The sequence below is a fragment of the Trachemys scripta genome, chromosome 12, assembly GCF_013100865.1.
Source record: "Trachemys scripta elegans isolate TJP31775 chromosome 12, CAS_Tse_1.0, whole genome shotgun sequence".
Lineage (NCBI taxonomy): Eukaryota > Metazoa > Chordata > Testudines > Emydidae > Trachemys > Trachemys scripta.
Genome location: NC_048309.1, coordinates 15,510,818 through 15,532,278, shown reverse-complemented (window position 1 = coordinate 15,532,278; position 21,461 = coordinate 15,510,818). Strand labels below are relative to the sequence as shown.

Here is a 21,461-nt window from a genome sequence, read left to right as displayed (position 1 = left end):
GGTGAGCAATACTTGATACTTATACCACCTGATTTTATAAGTGGAATGTTCACCTGTCATTGTTTCACTGCTTATTTTAGTATATATTACAGGCGAGTCTCATCTTACGCTGGGGTTATGTTCCGCTGTCAGCGCGTAAAGCATATAGTCAAAATTACATTGAGTGTAATGGCGGGCGGAATTGCCCGCACTACGGGTACAGTATGGAAATTATAATTTTTCTCTCTCTCTCTTTTTTTTGCTGACCGCGTAAAGCTGAATTTGCACATGTTAAATGCGCGGAAGATGAGACTCGCCTGTATACTAGAAGTGGAGGCTATCATAGAATTAAAGTGAAGGGCTTCTGTTAAATTTGTTTAGTCAGTGGAATAAGACAGAAGTCACCATCACAGTTACATTCTTTTCCTCCATTTCTCCTAGCTCAGTTCAAACCTCCTTAGCTTTACAGTCAATTCAGAAACATCTAGAAAAGAATAAATAAGATTTCCAACAACACTGCCACTCCATTCTGCTGTACTAAACTGAACAGGCTCTGACACAGATGGGTTATCACCAAGTCCTCAGAGATGTAGCAGACAGCTGAAAGCTAGGACAGTGGAGAAAGCAGCAGTTGGATCTATTCTGCTTAATATTTTTCTGAATTCATCATGAAAACAGATGGTGGAACTGAATTAGGGAGAGGTGAAGCAAATCCTGTAGAAATAATCTGTACAAATAGTTATACTTTTAACTAGAGGGATGGGTGAGTTTCTGCTAAGCTGGAAAACAAGGATGGCAATTTTTTTTTTTTTTAAATGAAGTTTGGCACTTAAGGTGCAATAATAGAACAGGTGCTTAAAGTTTATCAACAGTGAAGTTTCTCATTCGAATAACTGGCCCTCAGCATCTGTTTAACCCAATCAAGACTAGGATTATTACTTGTACAACAAAAGCACCCTTCTAATAATCCTTTAAGTAGAAGATTACAAAAACCACCATTAAAGCTGGTAAAATACAACAAAAGAAATTGGTATAATTGTGCAAAACACCATTTGAAAGTTACTGCCTGCAGGATCTGAGGTGATATTATGTGGAACCATTACTAACCTGATTTTTTGTAAGCGATGGATCCCACAATCCTACATCTTCCCACGTAGTGTTTTTCAAATAAAAGTCATTAGGTTCAAACTGCTTAAAATCCTGGAAAAGGGTGGATGGGAAGACAGAGAAACATGAAAAACAAAAACTGATTGCTCCCCATTAATTACTCATGAAGACACCCACACAGCCCTCTGTCCACCAAGAACTATCCACAAGTAGTACAAGGGATCATTAACCCAAGGGAAAATTTCCCCTCATGAAAAATCAAAAAATGCATCTTTTACATTTATTTCAACTGAAGTTTCCCTTGACAAAAAAAGGTGGGTTCCCAAGGAATTAGCGGTTCCAAATAAGCAATTCTGAAAAGTACAGGCTCAAAGACACTAAATAACCAAGAGCCAAGATTTTCAAAAATAAAATCCTTAAAAGTCAACCCAAGTCTGACTTTCAAGATTTTCGAAAGTGTTCAGCACCCGACAGCTCCCCACTGAGATCAATGTTGAGTATTTTTTTAAATCCGCTGTGTGTTTAAATATGGACTTCAGCTTCTATTTTTTTAAATTTTGGCATAGGGACGTAGGTGAAGTTTTTAACAGCAGGTTAAGTCCCATTTTTGAAAGCACCTAAGGTATTCTGAATCCCAAAGTCTGACTGAAAGTCAATGGGACTCAAACCTAAATCACTTTTGAAATCTGGATTCAAACTCCTTTGGAAATTTTACCCTGAAGCCCATTATTCAACCCACACTTATTCAAAGCAATTGACCCCAAACCAAAAGGGACAAACACTCATTTTATCTGGAAATGATCTGGAACAGTAACATGAAGAAGAAGAGCCAGTTTAAAACTAGAACAAAACACAGAAGACTATTATCTATAGGGTGCTGAAGAGCCAAAGAGCAGATGAGTGGAAAGGCGATCGTACCGGGTATTCACTTCAGGAAAAAAGGTTTTTGATAAGCAATATTTTAAAGTTTGTCAGTAAGATTAATAGCAGAATATGTCTGAGATATCAACTTGAGCCGTTATAGAAGGCAGTCCTTAAGTCTAGAGTCCTATTGTTCTGCACTGAATACCTGTAAAAATCTCAGTTCATCTCTTGGCCCCTAGGAGAGCAGGCTCTAAGGCCTTGTCTAGACTAGGATTTAAAGGTGTCATTTTACTATAACAGCCAGCACCTGCTAACACATTTTAAAAGTCTAGCATAGACAAAACCCACTGCCTTCAACACATGCCAAACCAGTCAAGTTAAAGCCTAAGCACATTAGCTAACATTACACCTTTAAATCCCAGTTTAGATGAGGCTTAAAAGTGTGTAACTTGCTTCAGTATCAACTCCTGGTAACCATTTAAGAATGACTCTTCTAGATGGCAGTAATTCTCTAACAGAACCCCATACAACTCATTCTCATCTAAAGATTACAACTCCAGAGGTAAAGTGAAGGGGTAAAATTGACGTCTATCAAAAACGTATGGAGACCCCGAAAAAAAATCTGATGTCATGGAAGCTAATACAATGTTTTTATGAAATCTCAGTAAGAAATATCACTTCAGCAGAAAATTGAATCGAAGTGCCTCGATTCAAACCAGAAAGCTACGTCAGATGTCATACTTACTTCTATATGTTCTTTACAGTATTCCAAACCAATGTCACTAAGTATTTTTTTCACAGTTTTCCGGGCTTTTCTTAAACTGCCAAGGTTGTTGACAGGAAGTTGGAACATAGTTTCTATTGAAAAAGAAAGTAATAAGGGGAAAGAAGTTTAAGTCAAAATATGTTTTGTCTCATGAAGAGCTGCACTTTTAATTCTCAGTAATATATTCTTACTTCACCCACATCATGGAACATAAAGAGCTGTCACCATTTCTTAAGAAAAACTAGTACATTTTCTGTCTGGTTTGTTCTTAAAATGAGGTGGGCTGTGAAAACTAGATGTTGTCAAACTTTAAAGTGAACACTCAACAGAAGAGCTGATGCAATGACTACCGAAAAGAAAAAAAGTCTACTCAAGCAGCACCTAGGGATAACTTTAAAACATGTATTTTCATTTAGATCAAAATGTACCTACTGGGTCAAAGCTCTTACAAATTCAGTCCACTCTTTTGTGCATATGGATTCTAGCTCATCTGGAAGTTGATAAATCAGGGCTCCAAGGAATTGTGTTTTTTGAGAGACTTCTTTTAAAATCAACCTACAGCAGTTTTCTTAGCTGTATATCCAACAGCAGGGAAATGAACTGGTTATATGTTCAATGACATTTCGCTCAAGATTTTGGGTAGCCCACACTGCGATCTTTTAAGTCTATCACATCACCACCACATTGCGATAGGCTGTCAGGGAAAGAACCTCTGTTCTCACAGAAGTTTCTGGTGCAGAATATTTAACAGAGTTCTTTTCAGAGTGCTATTTCAAGAGCATATTGGGTTCAATGCTACTCCATTTTCCATATTTCTGAGTTTGATTTGATTTGAGTGGTTGACAAGCAATTAAAGATGCCAGTAAAGACTTCAGTCAGCACACTTGTTTACCACTAAAATGTGCACTGAAGACTTTACTTAGCCAGAGTCCATTTCATGGTTCTATGTTTCTCTTTCAACAGCTGATGAGGTCAAACACTGAGGGGGAGACAGAGAGCCCTACACTGAGGTTGTCATAGGTAAATAAGGGAGAAGCTATTCGTAAATTAATTCTAATAAAGGAGAAACTATTTGTAAATTAATTCTAAGTCCACTGACTGGGAAAGTTTATGAACTAATTTACAGTTCAATTGTAAAGGAAAGGCTAAATTCGGTACTTTTGAAGCTACAGAGATTCCTGAATTCCCTAACAACCAGAATTAAGATCTAATCCAACCCACAAAGGCAAAAGTTAGATCCACAGCCCTGGCAGGTTTGTGGATATTGGAATCCTCCATTTATGTGCTGTTGCTACCACTGTAACAGCAATGGATTACACAACCATTAAGTCATATCTTGAAGTACAACAATGGGGCATTTGCACTGGAGGATGGTAGTGGTTGAGGTGGTAGAAATCTGAAAAATGTCTCTTTTCTTCAGACATTATAGATACCTTTTCCGGGCACTAGAGATTAAAGGAAGCACAGACCACCCCTCCCCCCCCCTTTACTTTAAGAAAAGAGAATTTCATTTTACTTAAGCACCAAGGAATTATCAGAGGTGAAGAGTGAACTGTAACAGTAATGTTTGTTGTGACTGGAATACTTTAGAGGGCTAGCAGGTTGCACTGTTGGTAGCTATTTTATCTAGATACGCTGTGTGATTAAAAAGTGGAAAACAATTCAATAAAATCTTATTTTGTTTGAATTATACAAATTTTTGCTCCTGTAAACTAATAATCCCATCATAGGGCCAAAATCTATCCCAGCTCAACTAAAAAAAGGCAGTGTCTTTTTTAACCATGTCATTTGGCTTTTGATACATCTGTAGATATAGTTTTAATTCTTGCTAATCTTTACTTAAGTGTCATCTCTGGAATTTGAGATGATTAATAAGTACGGCTAAATTTTTGTCTTGGATATTTTTAGTAAAAGGTCAGGGACAGGTCACAGGCAATAATGAAAAATTCACAGAAGCCCGTGACCTGTCCTTGACATTTACTAAAAATACCCATGACAAAAGGGGTAGCTTGGGCAGCTGGGGTAGGGGCTGGGAGCTCCAGGGTCCCCCTCAGCTGGCAGCTCCAAACTGCAGGGGTCCCCAATGCTGCCCGTGGGGGCGGAGAGCAGCGTATCCCCCTGCTGCCTGTGGGGGCTGGGAGAAGTGTCTGGAAGCTACAGGGCTCCCCACTGCCACCCACAGAGGCCGGGAGCTGCGGGGTACTCCACAGGTGGCAGGGGACCCTGCAGCTCCCCACCAGCGCTGACTGAAGTCAGGGAGATATTCTGAAGTTATGGATTCTGTGACTTCCGTGACTAAATTGTAGCCTTATTAATAAGACATCTATAAAAACACTAAATTGGTATGTGAAAATACATAAAAAATAGGTCCTCTTTTAATTCTATCATAAGATCAGTAACAATTTCTTTTAAGTTATAACAAGACTGACAATGACAGTTTCCTAAACTACAAATGTGGACTGTGAATACAGAATTATAGTTAGGTATCTGACAACTCCCCCCTCACACACACAACCCTCACCACACACTCCTTCCAAAGTTTGCTTCTTTTGACTGTCTACATACTGGCCTTTTCAGAAAAATGTCCTGGTATTTACAGATGTTAAACCAAAGTCCAGACAGCCTCTAGCAATCTTGCCTACACTTGGGCTCCCACTGTTAACAACACTGTTGGTGGAGCTGAATTTGGCATTAGCAACGGTGGGAAGTTTTTCAGAAAATAAACCTAGAATAGACAAGATTTCCAAATATATAAGTGCTAGTACAGGTCACTGAAATCAATTTCACAAGCTGCAAACATTACTGGCAGCAAGTGCTGCTAGCCAATAACTGCCTCATTCTTAATGAATTCAAAATGGCTCCCAAGAAAAAGCTCTGGATTGTCACACTATGGAAGTTTCCTATTACTACGATTTGCAGATTATGTGGGAACCAGACCCAATTCACAGAAACCTCTATGGTAAAATTTTCAAAAGGGTCTAAACCATGGGAAGTGGAAACATTTTCATTCAAAAATTAATATAAATAACCCACTATATTAAAAGGTAAAAAAGCAAGGACATTTAGCGTAAAGATGTTCGCCTGAATATTTCTACTGTGTTTAGAATGTTTCAGGGATGACAGAGTTAACTCACTTGTAAACCGTATTAGCAACAATGGAATGACAAGGACAGAATGCAAACTTAATACCGATGGTCTATTTTCAAACCACAAACAAGGAAATTCAAAGATATTGCAATAGACTTTTGTATTTAATTTCCTCTAAGTAACATTTAAAGAAAACCCCAGTAATAGTACTACCACAAAAATCATGACTTGTTTGATGTAGATACTATGTAAATTCAAGTGTATCAACTGAATGCTATACAAGTTAAGATTATTGATGTAGCTTTAGAAGATTTAAATTTGAATGAGACTAAAGTACTAAAACAATTTCACTAAAGTACTTATGTATGCACAGCTACTTTTCAAAAAGTATGTTTATTTTTTAAAAAACAACACTAATACTTTGCCCTTACATAGCACTTTAATTTTAAGATCTCTAAACACTTTACAAACATTTAGTGACAGCATCCTGAAGTACATCTATTTTACAACTGAGGAAACTAGAGAGCCTGAGGTTAAGTGACGTACCAACGGTTTCAACAATTTAGTTACCAAGTTGGTAATGGAAGATGGGTGCACTAACTAACCTATAATAAGTAAGCAATATTGCCTCCCATTAAAATCAAAACCTTTCCCATTATAATTACCCGGTTAGATTATCCTAGTCCATTCCTCATAGAAGAAGATGCACACCGAAATAACTGCATTGCTACTGGCATCTTTGATTAGAAGCCAAGGACAGAGTGGACACTGTTTCCTAGTCCTTCCACAAGAGTGCTGAGACACTCTGGAGAGAGGGAGGGGGGTGGAGAAGAGTGAGAGTCCAGAAGAGAATCTTGAACTATTGCCTGTACTGTACCTGTTCTGAACAGGGGATTTCAGTTGCCCACTGTTGTAAATCCAGCATCTTTCATGAGCAAGAAATTTACTTGTAATTTAAAGAAACAATTTTTTTTTCCAGTGGAGTGTATCTGTCACACTAAGAGGGATTCTGACCATTCAAAAATTAATTGCTCAAATAACTTAAGTCAGCCTTGGTGAATTCTATTCACCCTTTTGCAATTTTTTTTTTAATCATGGTAAAGGCGAAGAAAGTAATTTTGTGCCTCGGTTGGTAAATTTTCATTACTATTTTACAAGACCGATTCAAACTAACTAGTTATTGAACAGAAGTCTGCATTAAAACCCTTGATTCATTTATTACTTGTTCAAGTAAATTCCAAGTTGGTCCACAAGGCCCTTTCCTCTTTCAGGTCCCTCCTTAAGACCCACTTCTACAAAGAGACACAAGAAATAAGTTAACCATAACATTCAGCTATTTTTTAAAAATATAAGAGTATCTTGCACCATTATGCTATGCATTAGGCTTTGCTGAATAACCACATCATGTTTTGTATTCTCCCATCTCTTCTCTTCCCCCCTCCCGCAACATAAAGGCTGCCCCCTTTTTGTAGCACCATGTCCCAGTTTTTAAACTCTTCTGGACAGAGACTGTGTCCTCTTATTTGTATTGTGAAATGCTTAGCACATTTTGGGTGCTGTAAGATTATGCAACTTAGGCCAAGATATAAGAATGGTAAGTAATGTTTCATAGTGGAAATGGATATTGGCCATCTAAGTAGAGCTCTGTAAATGAAACATGGTAATAGAATATATATTTGAGAACTCATGCAATCTACTTAATATTAAAAGTAGCATTACATGTAGTTACTTCCACAGATGAAACAGAAGTAAAATCATAACTAAAAGTCCTAGGTGTTTAAGATATGTAATGTGACAACAACTATATTTTTTATATTATCACTGAAGCAAAATTCCTAATATGGCTCAGCTTTGAGCCAGTTATATTAATAAATATTTTCCATGAGCTATTCAAATTTTAGACTTGTAATTTATACCAATAGGTCCAAGAAATGAAGTGACACTCATTCTGGTAAGAGCTGTAAAGTGTGAGAATTAGCAAAATTCTACTGTAATTGTTTTCAAGGTAGACTAAGATTAATAGCAATTTTTCCAAGTGGAAAAAATAAGCTGTTACCCAAGAATTTCAACTAGATCAGTGGTTTTCAATCTTTTTTCATTTGCGGACCCCTAAAACATTTCAAATAGAGGTGCGGACCCCTTTGGAAATCTTAGACATAGCCTGCGGAATGCCAGGGGTCCACAGACCACAGGCTGAAAACCACTCAACTAGATTAAGTAGTTGGTTGACTAAAGCTAATGGTTAGTAAGGTCATATCTCATTTCTAATTTCCCCATTACCTACATTTTCCCCCTTATTTTTAGTCTTTGGTTGAGTGAATTAAGTGAACTCTAACATTCCTAAAAGAAATGGAAACTCTGATTTGCAATGCATTTCCTTGGCAGAGTTGCTAGGAAACACCTATAGGCAGAGCCTTTTTACATAACCTGACTTGTACTGGACCTTACATTTGGTAGGACAACTCCCACCTTTTCATGTGTTTTGTGTGTGTGTGTGTGTGTGTGTGTGTGTGTGTCCACACATATACACACACAGACATTATACTACTATATGTTCCATTCTATACATCCGATGAAGTGGGCTGTATCCCACGAAAGCTTATGCTCAAATAAATTTGTTAGTCTCTAAGGTGCCACAAGTACTCCTGTTCTTTTTAAAGAAATGCCATTAGCTGGAATGCAAGGAGGCATTTCATTTTATTTTTCAAAAATTAAATATGGCTGGAGAGATCACCACTAACATTTTTGAGGCATTCAAATTTAATGGGACAGAGAAGAGACGCTGTACCTTCAGGACAGGAATGCACTAAAAAAACATGGGTTCTACGAAGTCCAAAGTCCCTTTCCCTCCCATACTCTGCCAAAGAAGTCAGAAAGCATGATTTTCAATACTAATATACTGCAATTTAAAAAAAAAAAAAAATGAAGACCAGACTTACAATACTATTTCATACAAGGGTGAGAACTGGTTATTGTGCTTATAATGCATGTATATTTCCAAAGCAAAGCAATGTTATCTTTTGCTTAAACTGAAGAAATTGTTCTCTCTCTGTACCCAGAGTTCTCATTAACTGCACTTGTTAAGGCAAAAAATGATGAAAAAGCAGTCTGAATTTGATCAAGAAATTACACATGGCTCCAACAGCTTTTTCCCATAAAAAGAATCAAATGGAAATAAAGCAATACTGCTCTTGGCAGAGGCACTAGATATAGTGCACATATCTACTTCCCAGCAGCTTCTTCATACAGTTAGATGTCTGCACAGTCTGCAACATACACACCAAGGAATAAATGAAGTAGCCTATAGTAGGACATAGGTAGGATTTGATTGACCAAAACTGACTCTGAATTTCAAATCCAGACAGATGAAATCTTAGTAGTAACTTTATCCCATGATTCAAGATCAATGAGTATCTGAGTTACATCTGTAAGGACAGCAGACACTTGAGGTCATTAAAACCCCATGGATTTACACTTTTGCAAATTTTGTTGTATTCTCTAGAATCTAAGATTTCATTTAAAGAGCTTCTAGTCCTGACTGCAAAGAATTTTTTTTCACAACGTAAAACAACTACTGTAGAGTCTGCTGTCAGGCAGTGAGACAAACAGCAAAAAGGGGTAAACTTTATTTGTTAATAGGGCATTTATTTTGAAGCTTAATTACAATCATTTGAATGCCAAGCATTGTTAACTGCTTCAATTCTAAGGAGATCAGCTATACTAAATTAGTCTGCAAATGCCAATTAACAGAAAGTATATCCTGCTTCAAGAGCATGAAGTAATTGAAAACTGGTACTAGTTATGGGTGGGAGGAACAATTAAGAGATCTTCGTACCACTTGAACTCTCTGTCAAGGTTACTAGTGAAATCCAATGGATATAAAAAAAAATTGTTCACTCAGAATTCTACAACTCATCTCCAAGAATACATAAATCTCATCTGGTCTCTCAGATCTGAACTGACTTCCTTTTACAAGGAAGACCAAGTGTGCCCAAACCAGAGAAGTCCACCTCTACTACCTGAAAAAACAAAAAGAACAGGAGTACTTGTGGCACCTTAGAGACTAACAAATTTATTAGAGCATAAGCTTTCGTGGACTACAGCCCACTTCTTCGGATGCATATGCATATGCAGACTAACACGGATGCTACTCTGAAACCTGAAAAAACAAAATTTGTAATAGTCATATTTGCTGTGAAAAGGCTCCCCTCCTGGAAAAGGATGTAGAAACTCTTCTACCAGAAAGTCTGCTTTGCTCAGTGAATTGCCTTAGAAAGCTGAATCCACCTGATCCTTAAAAACAAAACAAACAAACAAAAAACACTCCTTAAAAATGGAAAGCCACTGCATTTCACTTAGTTTGAAAAATCTCCAGGTTGTGGTCTAAATGAAAGGACACTAAGGCCTGGTCTACACTACAAAGTTTTGTCGGCAAAAGGCAGCTTTTGTAGACAAAACAGTGAAGGTGTACACAGTACAGTGCTCCTCCCGCTGACAAAATAAAACCACCTTGACGAGAGGTGTAGAGCTTTTTGCGGCACAGTTAGATCGACAAAGCATCAGTGTAGACACAACGTTTGTTACACTGTGGTAACTGGCTTCCAGGAGGTATCCCACAATGTCCCCATGACCTCCCTGCTCACTGTTTTAAACTCCGCTGCCCTACATCAAGCTATATGGGCATGCACCCCTCCCCTTTCAAAGCCCCAGGAAGTTCTGAAACTGCTCAGCATGGAGAACTCACACAGCTACTGCCCAGCTGAGCACGCAGATTCCCAGCAGCAAATGCACTCCTGTCTAGACTACAGGGGAGGGGGTGGATCTCGTTGGTCTGAGGGGAGAGGAGACCATGGGAGAACTCGGAGGGCATCACAGAATCAAAACATTAATGCAGAATCCTGCTCTCCTCGGCACTAGGACTACAGCGGCAGGCAGGGCAGGCTGCTGCTTGGCGGGGTGTGGGAAGAGACTCATGTTGCGCTGTTCAGAGCCAAGGAGGAAGGCGGGGGCTGATGTCTGAGCGTCCACCTGCCCCTGCTGGTGAGCTTGGAGGGGGAGAGGAGACGGACAGGACAACACCAGTTGTCTGCGCACCAGCTTCTGCCACAGGATTGGTTGCTTCCGGCTGGTGTTTGAACTTAAAGCCTGGTCTACACTGGGAGGGTGGGAAATCGATCTAAGTTATGCAACTTCAGCTATGTGAATAACGTAGCTGAAGCTGACATACTTAGATCTACTTATCACGGTATCTTCACTGCGGTGAGTCGACAGCTGACATTCCCGTCAACTCCGCCCACGCTTGTCACTCTGATGGAGTAACGGGGTCGACGGGAGAGCGCTCGGCGGTCAATTTATCGCGTCTTCACTAGACACGATAAATTGACCCCTGCTGAATCGATCACTCCGGAGGTAAGTGTAGACATGCCCAAAGAGACAGTGTGCCAACACACTCACTCTCCCCACCAATACACACACACACACACACCCTCTTCAATTGAAAAGCCGCTGGCAATCTAGTGCCCATGGAACGATGGGATTGAGAAACCATCATGTTACGCTGTACCTGCCCCCATGAGGCATTGCAAACCCTTCCCAAAACACTCTGCAGCCAGTTGCATAGTGGAATAGCTACCCACAGTACACTGCTCTCTGGGTCAATGCAAGAGCTGCTATTGTGGATGCACTCCACCAACACAAGGAGCATAGCGTGGACATGCAACAGCGGTTTAATTACAGTGGTGGCTGTATGTCAGCATAACTTGTGAGCACTGAATCACCAACAGTAGTGGAGAGCCACAAGGAACCTCATATTGTTAAGGCCCATGATTGCTGAGAAAACTTACTCAAGCAGCTTCAGTGACTAGATCGCTACATTACTCCATGCTCTTCTTGCACAGCCTTGAGATGAGAAGGCATAAATGGTGAGGGTTCAGAATGAATCTTACCAAATTGCTGTTCGCCTGGCATTTGGGTGGTGGAAACTGTCCTTTACTGCCCTTGTAGAGCCTAGATCTGAATGATTCTTTCACCAGGAAGCTCTACTATAGACTGCATTGACCGGTAATGGTGAAGCAGCCTGGTACTTTGATCTGCCAACAGAAGCCAGCACTGTATCTTGACATTCTGGGCTGTTATCCCAGTAAGAGCAGAAGATACCCACAATGAAGGCTCATATTGTGCCACAGCAGCTGTTGCACTTGGGCAACACCCCCCTCCTTCTCGCTTATCATTTTAGAAGTCAAAAGAACTGGAGGGGAAAAGAACATTAAAAAACTGCACTGAAACGCCAAAAATGAGAGAGATTGCCTTTGCTGCTTTCCTCTTCAGCAAAGGAGGAGCAGGACTGAGGAGACAAATAAGGAGAAGTGCTGACTGGATCGAAGTAGCAGAGACTTTACACATTCATTGGATTGCCAATCCCTACTGGGTAAGAAGGAAAAACTATTTAGCTAATAATAAATAATAATATGCTTGTAAACAGAACTCTTCATCTATAGAACTCAAAGTGATTTACAAAGATAAGTAACATTACTCCTCCCATTTTGACGATGGGGAAATTAAATACAGAGAGGTGAAGTGATTCACCCAAGGTCACAGAACAGCTGCGAACAGAACCTCCAGGCCACATTCGATGGACCACACTGCTTCTCCATTTTACCCTGTTTTAGTGGCAAGCAGGATGCAGAATAGATTTTGCCAGTCTCCTGCATATTTTCACACTGATCCTAGTTATACATGCACAATAAATCACAATGTGGTAAGTAAATATTTAATTCAGTGATCCTCTTTGTATTGAAATACCATGTACCCCTTATGCACACACTCAAAATGTGTAGGGTCAAGGAAAGCCAGTAAAAATCTGCTGAAACAATTCTACAGAAATAGTCCCTGAACATTTCTATCATCCCTATTCATCAATCACAACAGTGAGATTTGCCCATAGGCCAACCTATTTAAGTTTATATTCATGATTTAACTTGCAATTTGTGCCAGGTCCTCCATTTCTTTTTTCTCTGCCTGTTCTAGATTTCTGTCCCACCAACAAGCACATTGAGAAATCCATGCTGATGAATTCCAGTTCCACTAAGTTTGCCTTGAAGGAACCAAGTTACACTAAAATCCACATTTAAAGGCTGTGCAGAACACTCCAGACCGAAAAAAAATTGATGCTTAAACAGCAGAATGGTTTTACTTTCCTTCTGACAGTACCTTTACTGATATCTCTTGGTAAAACCTAGATCACCCCCAAAAAGACCCTGACAACCCTCTCTCACAAAATCTTGAATATTAATGAAACTAAGTGGTTTGGTGACAAACACATATTGATCTGCATTGTGTTTCATACACATGTAGTGTTGCCAACTCTGACTGAAGCTATTCGAGAGATTATTTTTCCCCCCCAACATGACGTAATGTCATTTTCTTAAAATATCCTATTAAAATCTCCCAGATTGCTTTCAATAGTCACCGGGAGATCAATGCTGATTCTGGGAGACTTCAGGCCAATCCTGGAGGGTTGGCAACCCTATGCACCAGTCACAGTTCTACTATACATTTTTGCAAGTGTAACTTTCAAGTTACTCTTCCATGGTCAAACAACAGGCTGTGACAGAATGGGATGTATTTACCAAATTGTGAACTCCATTTTGTATTTCAACCTTCATTTAATAATGTTCCCTCCATTTTGGATTAGAATATCCATTTTGTATTAGGGACAATGGCTGAGAAGCCATCACAGGGAAATCTAGGGCCATCAACTTTGATGGTTTTGAACTGGTAGTTGAGAGACTATATGACAATGGACTCTCTACACTGAAGCCTGACTGGGGACTGGTCTACAATGGGAACCAACATCAGCATAGCTATCTCTCTCAGGGGTATGAAAAATCCACAACACTAAGATGTAGCTATGCTGAGCTAACCTCCGATGTCTACAGTGTTAGGCTTATGGAATAATTCTTTTGTCGACCTAACTACCACCTCTTGGGGAGGTGAACTGCCTACGCTGACAGCAAAACTCCTCCCTTTGGTGTAGGTAGTATCTACATTGAAGCGCTACAGCAGTGCAGCTGGAATGCTGCAACTGTGCGGCTGTAGCAGTTTAGGGGTAGACATACCCTGGAGGAAGGCTGGAATTTCCCAGCTGGAGCATATTGGCAAAAAAGGGCAGTAGCTACTGCGGTGAGGGTCTCTCTCTGAGCAAGAGGGTCATTCACTACCACATGCTGGAAGACCAGGCTGGAGAGAGAAGAGGATGCAGAAAGGTCTGCCTAGCCTGAAAGACTGATCAGACTGGACTCAGAATGGGTTAGATCATATTTTTATTGCGGGGGAGAGGGCGGGGAAGGAGTATCTCAGGGCTAGTTGGGATTTTGCAACAATCGCTAACTCTAGTACTTTAAGAGTGACTATGGCTAATAAATCCTTTGATAAGCCTGTATTCCTTGCTTACCTGACATATTGTCCCTGAAGAAGTTGATCAAGAAGCTGAGCATGCCTACAATGAAATGGAACTCCAAGGGAGCATGTATAAGCAACTGGAGTTGCTGGTTTTGGAATTTATAGCAGCCAGGCTGGGGAGCCCCACATCCCAAGGAAGGGTGGTAGACACAGAGTCTGAACCTGGAAGTGTCCCATAAGAGACCTAGAGATAAGAACAGCGATTCTGGGGGGCTTAGAAACACATGGGATCCAGTGGCTCAGTCTAGTCACAACAATCTGGTGTCTGTCCAGCAAGGGAAACTGAGCCAGATTGTGACACTGGGTGAATTGTTTAGCTATAAATTAGTTATTTCTGCTTTTCAAGGTGGCACCCAAAACTACTGACTACACTTAGCTAATGGTTGCAATAAAGTCCACTGATATCAATACCCTAGATGCAAGAGACCATAAAGTTACTCCACTTTCTACAGACACATGACAAGAGCAAAAAAGAAAAAAGTTTGTAGTAGGCCAATTGAGTTTACCCAAAAGAGGAATTTTAAACCAGTCCTGTATTCTTCATGATACTGGCAGCTCAAATTCCTCATTTAAGTATTCCAGTATTTAGATCTACTCACTCTTCTGCAAACAGACCCCAAGTGACCATCAGCTCCGCTTCCTGGCTCTTTAAATTCCAGATGAAGAGGCAGCTGCAGACACATAGTGGCCATTTTAAAATAATCTAATTGTTGCAGATTGCACAGCCTCCTCTATTACGTTCATTTCCTTTTCTTTGTCCGGTAACTTTTAAACCATATCTTAGCCTTTAACAAGAATAATCACCTTCACTGTATGGTATAAAACTGTGAGTTTCACACCTCCAAGCTAAGGTAGCCATGTAATCCAATCTCCTAGCAAACCAGCTACCATGTGACAGTCAGCAACCCAGACAATCACTTCAAAGCAACGTAAAAATAGAGGGGTTTTGTAAGACTACTAGGAAAAAGACTATGTATTAGAAAATGTTAACACACACTATGTGTTAACACTCAGTATAGACAAGGACTGAAAAGTCAACGTATTACACAGTATTAGAAAATGCTAATGGTATGCATTTCCTTAATCTAGACAATACCTTGGAAGGTAAAAGTCCCTTGCTTAATACCTAGAGCCCCATTTTCCACAAATTCAGAACAAAACAACATATAAAACTAAAAATGAAAAACTCATCCATCAGCAGCAGCTCCTGTCCCCTGGGGCTTTGTCCAGCTCCCCACTCCAGGCATGGCAACATGGTGCACGGGGTCACAGCACTACTCAGGTTTGGCCCAGCTGCCTCTGTCATGACAGGGGGTAGTCAGACAAAATGTAAATGATTGGCATTGCAACCTGGTGACAGAGGGACCGCTGGGCCAAACCTGAGCACAGCTGCAAAGCATGTGCCAGGCTGCAACACCCAGAGCAGGGAGCTGGGCCCAGCCCCATAGAACTGCTGCTGCTGTGGAGTGAGTGTGGGTCAGGTTCACTCTGCAACAGCCCCCAGGACCTCCCAACCCCCTTGGGTGTCAGCACTCTCCCCTCCCCCGACTGGAGCCAATACCCTGCATGGATAAAACAAAGTAACAAAATTCCCCCCATATATAGGCTATTTTTAGAGCCTCATGACATTTTCTTTTATATATACGTATATGACACTCTTGACACACACACACACACGTACGTAAAAAAGAGTGTCACGAGGCTCTAAAAATAGCCAATATTCACAACTAGAAAGGTAAGAACCCACAAGAATGCATGTGTCCAGGGAATGTACTCCAAGTCGCCACAGGTGCTTGTCTTTCTCACTCAAAGGAGAAGAGGAAAGAGGAAGCTCCACCACACACCCTCTTGCTAAGAAGCTTCCCTCTTAATTTAATCCCAGAATGAACTAGTTTCTACTCCAGAATGAGTAAAGCCCCACTTTCCAACTAGTTTACAATAACTAGACCTTTTACAGAGCAGAATCTCTGACTCCATCATCTTTATTACTCCTGTACAGTCATTTTATAGACTCTAAATATAATCAAATTGAACATAGTTTCTCTATTTTATAGGAAAATTTGCCCCCTGAGGTTGAAAAGTGACTATTCAGAGACTACTACTACACTTCTGACACTGAGCAAATTTTGTCACTTTTTAAAAGAGGACAATATTTTCCTCTGAACTGAGAGCGTCACCCAGTCAGATGTACCTGAAAAACAGAAACATGAGAGATTGACATTTTTGACAGTTATTCAAAAGATTAACTTAATAGTGGTTTGATGATCCAGGGCTTCATTGCCCTTAAAGGATAAGACATTTTATATGACTACTGTTCTATACAAATAAACACAGTAAATTATTAGTGTTCATAATTCCACAATCTTTTTAGAAATGTTGTGGTAAGACCTATAGTCAAAGGGATAATTTTACAAGGAACCATTGCTGCACAAAGGAACCAAGATAACCCAAGTTTTTCCTCATGGTGAAACTATCACTTCATCAAAGCATTACTAATCCAAAATTTTACCATCTCCTTATTAATAAGAAGTCCATTTATGCCATTTGGAAGCCCTACAATTACCAGCATATTTGGAATTGCCAGATAAGCTTCTACATGTATGAACCTAGACATTCCAGCAAGTTATCTGCACATCAGGAACTTAATCTACAAGGAGCTACTTCATGAAAGTGCACTTTTCCAAAACTAAAAGCCCTTTAAAGCACTATACAAAAATTGAATCTAAAAATATTTTATTTCTATTTAAAAATCTCAAACTTTGAAATACCAAACAGTTAGATACCCCAATGCTTTTTAAAATGAACACTGAAGTATTTACCCAGTAGGGAACTAAACATTATTTAAAAAAAAAAAAAAAAAAAGTCAAGTCAACATCACAGATAAGTTTTCACTCCTTTCTTGTGCAGCTCTCTTTGGCTGCCTCAATCCCTTTGTGATTTCTGTGCACCATAATTCTAAATTTCACTATACAGCTGCTCATAGAGCACAGAATTAACTCTCTTTTCCAGCCAGTTTATCAAGAAAAGGAAGATAACAAGGAAGTACTGTTCTGGCATAAGAAACCAGAATAGGAAGGAAGAATGAGAAAGAAATAAAAAGAGAGCAAAGGGAAGCAACAGAATGAAAGCAAATACATGAAAATAAATGTAGGTTGAGTACATTTGTTAATTCATAGTGATACTGAGTTTTCCTGGCAGATGGCTCCCAGAGCTGTGCATTGTTGCGCAGGGAAAGCATTCAGAGTGGGGGGTTGGCAAGGTGTCAGAGAAAAGTAGTGTTAGGGCAGAATATTGCCAATTAGCTAAAGAAACAAGTATTTTTCAAGTCAGTTGTCACAGCAAGCAACTTTCCTTACCCTACCCCTACCACTCAAAAAACATTCAAGCTCTCTAACTCCTTAGCTCAGGGGTGGGCAAAGTACAGGCCACGAGCCGTTTTAAGCCGGCCCACAAGCTCCAGCTGGGGAGTGGGGTCTGGGGCTTGCTCCGCTCCAGCGCTCCATCTGGGGGCCGCACCATGTGGCTCGGCCCCGCTCCGGCACTCCAGCCAGGGAGCTGGGTCGGGGGCCGCACCACACGGCTCAGACCTGCTCCGGCATTCCAGCCCGGGGCCGCACCACGTGGCTCCCGGAAGCAGCCGCATGGCCCTGCTCCAAGGGTCGGGGGCCACTCTGCACCTAGGAGCCGGAGAAGGGACATGCTTCCGTGAGCCGCTTGAGGTAAGCGCCGCTCAGAGCCTGCACCTGAGCCTCTCCCCATTCCCCGAGCCTCTCCCCATGCCCCAACCCTGATCTCTCTCCAAATCCCTTGATCCCAGCCCAAAGCACCCTCCTGAACCCCCAACTTCTCATCCCCAGCCCCACCCCCGAGCCTGCACCCCCAGCCAGAACCTGCACCCTTTCCCGCACCCCTGAACCCTTCAGTCCCAGCCCAGAGCACCCTCCTACATCCCAAACTCATCTCCAGCCCCACCCCAGAGCCTGCACCCTCTCCCGCACCCCCCCAACCCCAATTTTGTGAGCATTCATGGCCCAACATACAATTTCTATTCCCCAATGTGGCTCTCAGGCCAAAAAGTTTGCCCACCCCTGCCTTAGCTAGTTTATCTGGAAATATCTAATGCTATAATAAAATGTTCTGTATAAGTTAAAAAAGTATGGTACCATATTTAAGGAAAAACACAACAATGCAACGTAACAGCAGTAATACTATGGTTTCTCACCTACTTATGAGTTATCTCAAACATTAAAACACAAATAAAAATTAAAGGCAATCACTGATTTGGACATTAGGGCTGAGGTTTTCAAAGCTGCCTAGATAATTTGGATGCCTAGCCACCACTAATTTTAACTGGAATTGGATGTCAAGATCCTTTAGGTGGCTTTGAAAATCTGAGCCTAAATTTTCAGCCCTAAGTCAATTACTGTGAAGACAGGAAATTGGAAGAAAATGAGATGGAATTTAATTCATTTCTGACTTCCTATCTTTCCAAACTATCACTGCTGCATTACTATTTACTATCAGTTCAGAATGAGTATTGTTCCATGGATGACACATTAATGTGAGCCCTCCTGAAGAGTGTTTTCTGTTGTCAGTATCCCTTAAGTAGCACAGAAGCCCACAGTCCTGCAAGAATAAACACAGCAACATCCCAAGCTGTAAAAATGAGAGCAAACAAATATCAAACTTACACATGGTACCATTCCTTTATAAAGGGCTCTATATTCTGAAACAGCAGAGGACTTAAACTGATTTGAGTATCAAACTGAGCACTCCGAGAGCCAGATTCTCCTCAAGCTCAATTCTTTTGCCAGCTCACAAGTGCACAGTTGGGATTTTATTAACGTTGCAAGTCATTATTGTAATACTGGCTAGAAAGAAAAAAAATCACACGAGACTTAAAAAATGTGATTTTAAACAAGAGGGAAGCAATTTCTTGCTTATCTACTGTGCATTGCTATTTATTTCTATCAATTAAATGGCTATTTTATGAGACACTGCAACACTTCTTAGACTTACCATTTAAAAATACTGACCCTCTTAGATAATTTTTTTTTTTAAAGTGTACAACGGTAACTTCACACTAATTTTTATAAGGACAACTTCCCTAAAATGCTATTTTCCCTCTGAAAAATTGAGGTTGCAACATGAAAACCAATAACTATGTTTCTGGGTGACATTACAAATTATATGTATATAATTTTGACTCTTTCTATGAACATATTTGGTTGATCCTCCCTCTCTATACTGTGACTATTTTACTCTTGTACGTATGGAAACTTAAGAGAGACTTTGAGCATTTCAATGACTTGGAATAGTGCGATGAACTGCACAGGAAAGTATCAGATCTATGTGTACACAAGAGATGGGCAAGTTTGCAAGCACTTGTATGCCCTAATAGTCTTCTCTGCCTAACTGTACTTTTTGGGAATAATGCAAAGAGTAATCTGTATGCACCTGTACTCAAACAGTCAAACTTGTACATCCTATTAATGTAAAGAAGACTTAGTCTGAGTTGGAATAAATCCCAGTTTATTTACCTAAGAAAACATGTTTCTATAAACAAGTTACTGAGTAACACAGGAAAAACAAATCTGACATTTCTGATGCACTATGACATCAAGCTATTTTTGACAATAAGAGGCACCACTACAACCAAACTTTTTGAACAGATGGATTTTTATTTGGAAGCTTGTCTCCCAGCTTCACATCTAACATATTCGCAAATATTTTAACACCTGCATTTTAAAAGGTCAGAACAGCAAAAGAGACCACAGAGAGAATTTATATTACTACAGCTATAATAAAAAGACCTTGCTCTAAATCTTTACACATTTTGAAAAAGGTCTCAGTTTTGCTTTTCTAGTTGCAACTCTTCAGCTCCAAAATCTAGCGGTGGCCTCAATACTCAGTGAAGACATTCTAGCAGGTAAGACAAGTGAATTACTAAATTCAACATTGGATGCCCAAAGTTAAGGCCCAAAACTAAGTGCAACTCATGCAGTTTAAAATGTAGTCTCTGAGACCCTCACCTTTAATATGGAAGTGCAGCCCATGGACACTATTGGTCTCATGCAATGTTCCATCTTGTTCCACAACCACTCCTACAGAGAAAACTTGACAATAGTCTATTATTTCATAACAGACCCTAAACTTGGAACACTTCCCCTTTCCTGTGCAAAAGTATCTTCCCTCTACTTAAAGTCCACTTTTCACGTATCCTTCCATCACTAACTTCTTATGAACCTGTCTGTGCTAAAATTCAGTCATCTAGAAGAGGTTATCTAGTTACATCTGTCGTAAACTATTCAGGGCAGGAGCTTTTGCTGTGTCTGCAAAGTACAATGCAGACTATACCATCGCAATACAAACATTCAAAAGGTTATATACCCCAATTGATCTACTTTAGAGAAAGACCTCCAGATTTTTATAGTGAATTTTTAAAAAGCCTACCACTCTCTCACATTAACATTATGTTGTCTTTTCCTGTCATCTCCACAACAGCAAATACATACTAATCCAGAGTCGGTGGGGGTTAATCAAAAATGCTAGTGACGAAGGTGTTTTAGCATACCAAGTCAAGCATAATTGAAATGGACTAGCCAATACATCCTACTGTATTTGTAGGATGTCTGTCTTGATGAACTACATAAAGTCTCATCTACATAAAAGCTGGTTTGCTGGGGCTTGTCTACACTACACAGCTTTGTCAACACAGTCTTGTCGCTAAAAGACAGCATATGTAAACGCTCTCTCGGTATTTTGTCGGCAAAATACTTCCACAGCCCCATGAGCAGCATTTGTGGCTTGCGTCAGCAAAACTTTTGTCTTTCGTGGGGGGACTTTTTTAAGTATCCATGAAAGACAAAAGTTTTGTCGACAATGTCACAGTGTAGACAAGCCCTTGTTAACATCTATAACTACTTCCAACTTCACTCAAATCAAGAAGTGGAGAGAGATAATCTCTGTTTACCAAATTATGTGCATTTTTCTATTAACTGATTGTGTTACATTTCACTTTGCAGCACCCTCTCCTTTGAGTAGTTTCTCTGTTGGGTACTTATTTCTCAAGAAATACTCAACAGCACAACCAGGATTCAATCGGCATACAGGACAAGCATCAGTGCAATTCTCAAACCGCAAATCTTTAAATCAGATTTAATTTCTCCATTGGCTGTAAACCAGCACATTATTGTTG

At 40.1% G+C, this 21,461-nt stretch overlaps 1 protein-coding gene across 8 annotated transcripts in view; it reads right to left on the bottom strand.

Annotated features, from left to right (window-relative positions):
* The window catches only part of ADNP (activity dependent neuroprotector homeobox), a 41,622-nt gene that overhangs the window by 5,795 nt on the left and 14,366 nt on the right, over nucleotides 1–21,461 (bottom strand). For 4 of the 8 annotated variants that reach the window (XM_034786604.1, XM_034786603.1, XM_034786606.1 and 1 more), the window contains 3 exons: nucleotides 20,296–20,367; nucleotides 2,696–2,808; nucleotides 1,087–1,179 (listed from right to left, as the gene is read on the bottom strand). In XM_034786604.1, the coding sequence (XP_034642495.1) occupies nucleotides 1,087–1,179; nucleotides 2,696–2,808; nucleotides 20,296–20,367 (278 nt within the window). Of the gene's footprint in view, nucleotides 1–1,086; nucleotides 1,180–2,695; nucleotides 2,809–5,285; nucleotides 5,695–7,025; nucleotides 7,045–20,295; nucleotides 20,368–21,461 lie in introns of those variants that run through there. The other 4 variants (XM_034786608.1, XM_034786607.1, XM_034786610.1 and 1 more) reach the window with 3 other exon arrangements.